This window comes from Antechinus flavipes, chromosome 4 (assembly GCF_016432865.1).
Source record: "Antechinus flavipes isolate AdamAnt ecotype Samford, QLD, Australia chromosome 4, AdamAnt_v2, whole genome shotgun sequence".
NCBI classification, from domain to species: domain Eukaryota; kingdom Metazoa; phylum Chordata; class Mammalia; order Dasyuromorphia; family Dasyuridae; genus Antechinus; species Antechinus flavipes.
Genome location: NC_067401.1, coordinates 68,332,946 through 68,336,564, shown reverse-complemented (window position 1 = coordinate 68,336,564; position 3,619 = coordinate 68,332,946). Strand labels below are relative to the sequence as shown.

Here is a 3,619-nt window from a genome sequence, read left to right as displayed (position 1 = left end):
TTCTTTTTCTGTCACATTAGCCAATTTGATATGTGTGTGAGGTGGTACTTCAGAGTTGTTTTAATTTTCATTTCTCTAATCAATAGTAATTTGAATTTTTTTCACATGACTACAGATAACTTTAATTTCTTGACCTGCAAATGTCTGTTCATGCCCTTGACCATTCATCAATCAGGGGATGATTTGCAATCTCTTAAACTTGTTCCAAATTAACTCAATAAACCTAACTCTTCTCAGTAATGCAATGATCCAAGACAATTCCAAAAGACCCATGAGGGAAAATGCTACTCACATCCAGAGAAAGGAATCTGAATTCAGACCAAAGATATGATTTTTACTTTGCTTTTTTGTCTTTTTTTCTTTCTCATCTTTTCCCCTTTTGTTCTGATTCTTCTTTCATAATATGACTAATGTGGAAATATGTTTTTTTTTTATTTAATTAAAGCTTTTTATTTTCAAAATGTATACATGGATAATTTTCAATAGTCATCCTTGTGAAACCCCAAATTTTTCCCCTCCCTTCCCTCCACCCAATCCCCTAGATGGTAAATGATCACATTTCACTTAGTGTCAGTTCATATAAGTTTCTCCAAGTCTCTATGAAATGATCCTGATCATTCTTTATAGAACAATAATATTCCATAATGTTCATATACCACAACTTATTCAACCATTCTTCAATTGATGGGCATCCTCTCAAAAACTTCCTTTTTAAAAACACTTTCCACATTGCTTAGTGAATTCTCGGATGTCCAATGAGTTCCTTTCTATCTACAAGTCTTTCCACACTGGTTACATTCAAAAAGTTTCTTTCCAGTAAAGATTTTCCGATGTGGAGTAAGAACATTCCTTTTTGTAAAAGTCTTTCCTCATTGGTTACATTCATAAGGTTTCCCTCTAGTGTGGATTCTCTGATGTCCAATAAGGGTTCCCTTTTCTCTAAAAGCCTTTCCACACTGGTTACATTCATAAGGTTTCTCTCCAGTGTGGATTCTCTGATGTCCAATAAGGGTTCCCTTTTCTCTAAAAGCCTTTCCACACTGGTTACATTCATAAGGTTTCTCTCCAGTGTGGATTCTCTGATGTACAATAAGATCTCCCTTTTCTCTAAAAGCCTTTCCACATTGGTTACAGTCATAAGGTTTCTCTCCAGTATGGATTCTCTGATGTCCAACAAGAGCTCCCTTTTGTCTAAAAGCCTTTCCACATTGGTTACATTCATAAGGTTTCACTCCAGTGTGGATTCTCTGATGCATAACAAGAGATCCTTTTTCTCTAAAACCCTTTCCACATTGGTTACATTCATAAGGTTTCTCTCCATTGTGGATTCTCTGGTGTCTAGTAAGAATTCTTTTATTTGTATAAGCCTTCCCACATTGATTACATTCATAAGGTTTCTCTCCTGTGTGAATTCTCTGATGCTCAATAAGAGTTTTCTTATATCTAAAAGTCTTCCCACATTGGTTACATTCATAAGGTTTCTCTCCAGTGTGGGTTCTTTGATGTACAGTAAGACCACCCCTTTGTGTAAAAGCCTTTCCACATTGGTTACATTCATAAGGCTTTTCTCCAGTGTGGATTCTCTGATGTGTAGTAAGACGTTCCTTATGTCTAAAAGTCTTTCCACATTGTTTACATTCATAAGGTTTCTCTCCAGTGTGGATTCTCTGATGTCTAGTGAGAGCTTTCCTTTGACTAAATTCCTTTCCACATCTCTTACATTCATAAGGTTTCTCTCCAGTGTGAATTCTTTGATGCTCAATAAGAGACTTTTTATACCTTAAAGTTTTTCCACACTGGTTACATTCATAAGGTTTCTCTTCTGTGTGGATTTTCTGATGTGTACTAAGAGTTCCTCTATTTTTAAAAGCCTTTCCACACTGGTTACATTCATAAGGCTTCTCTCCAGTGTGGATTCTCTGATGTGTACTAAAAGTTTCTCTATTTTTAAAAGCCTTTCCACACTGGTTACATTCATAAGGCTTCTCTCCAGTGTGGATTCTCTGATGTGTAGTAAGACTTTGCTTATGTCTAAAAGTCAATCCACACTGGTTACATTTATAAGGTTTCTCTCCAGTGTGGATTCTCTGATGTGTACTAAGAGTTCCCTTTTCCCTGAAAGCTTTTCCACATTGTTTACATTCATAAGGTTTCTCTCCCGTGTGGATTCTCTGATGATATGTAAGTCGTTCCTTTTTTCTAAAAGCCTTTCCACATTGTTTACATTCATAAGGTTTCTCTCCAGTATGGATTTTCTGATGTAAGATAAAAACTCCCTTATATATAAAACCCTTCTCACACTGACTACATTCATAAGATTTCTCTCCAATGTGGAATTTCTGATGTTTAGTAAGAGCTTTCCTTTGACTAAATACCTTTTTGCAACGGTTACGTTCATAAGGTTTCTCTCCGGTGTGAATTTTCTGATGTCTAGTAAAATCTTTTCTTTGACTAAAATCCTTGCCACATTGGTGACATTCATAAAGCTTCTCTCCAGTGTGGATTCTCTGATGTACAATAAGATTTTCTTTTTTTATAAAACTTTTTCCACATTGATTACATTCATAATGTCTCTCTCGAAGTTGGATTCTCTCATGTGTTGCACAGATTTCTCTCCAAGTAAAGTCATAGGGACTATCACTCGTGAATCTTTGCTTGTGAATTCGTACTACAGAAGTGCTTAGCTTTGCAGAAGTTTCCTTTATTTCAAGTCTGATCTCTTCTTTTCCTGGAGAGCATCTCCTCAGGCCTTCTTGGTCCAGCATCTGGAGTGCTTCCTTTTGCCCAAAATAAGAGATCACCTCTTCTTTGGGAACTGGAAGCCCTAGGGAGAGCAGGTTCCGGGCATTCTCCACCATGACCTCCTTGTACAGCTCCTTCTGAGAGGGGTCCAAGAGCCCCCACTCCTCTTGGGTGAAGTCCACAGCCACATCCTTGAATGTCACAACCTCCTGGACTTCAGGACTCCCCGATCCTCTTTCCTAAGTCCTTCCCGCTATTGCAAAAAAGCGGAAATATGTTTTTAACACGATTGTACAAGTATAACCTATATCAGATTGCTTGTTATCTTAGGGAAGGAGAAGGAAAGTATTGTAGGGAGAAAAAATTGGGACCAAAAATCTTGCAAAAATGAATATTGAAAACTATATTTAATGTAATAGGAAAAATAGATTAAGTGCAAAAAAAATGAAAAGTCTATAAAAAAGCAACACTGAATGACTAGGTCAATATCCAAATTAATTACAAAGGACATATGAAGAAAGAGAAAGAATTGTAAATAGAAGTATGTATAGAATAATTTTACACATGCATATACAAGCATACACACATTTATAAATACCCACAAATACACATATATTTATGTTTAACAGAAGACATCTCTAGAGTGGGAAGGGGAAGAAGAAAGAAGGGGGAAAAGTTACCTGATAACTTTATTATATATTTAACAGGAATAGCAAGTTGTGCATAATAGATTTACAGTTTCATATACATATTATGTTTCAGCTGAAGTAAAAAAAAATAGCAGGTGTAGCAATTCTGATATCAAAGCAAAAGAAAAAAATAGATCTTTTCAAAAGAGATAAGGGAAGAAAGCTGCATCTTGTTAAAGGGTAGCGTG

The 3,619-nt window shown here is 36.0% G+C and overlaps 1 protein-coding gene across 1 annotated transcript; it reads right to left on the bottom strand.

Annotated features, from left to right (window-relative positions):
• Positions 1–563: 563 nt before the first annotated feature.
• Positions 564–2,948, bottom strand: LOC127559471 (zinc finger protein 260-like). The gene has a single exon (XM_051993278.1). The coding sequence runs from the start codon at positions 2,856–2,858 to the stop codon at positions 870–872; it is 1,989 nt and encodes a 662-aa protein (XP_051849238.1). The 5' UTR covers positions 2,859–2,948; the 3' UTR covers positions 564–869.
• Between the last annotated feature and the right edge of the window lie 671 nt (positions 2,949–3,619).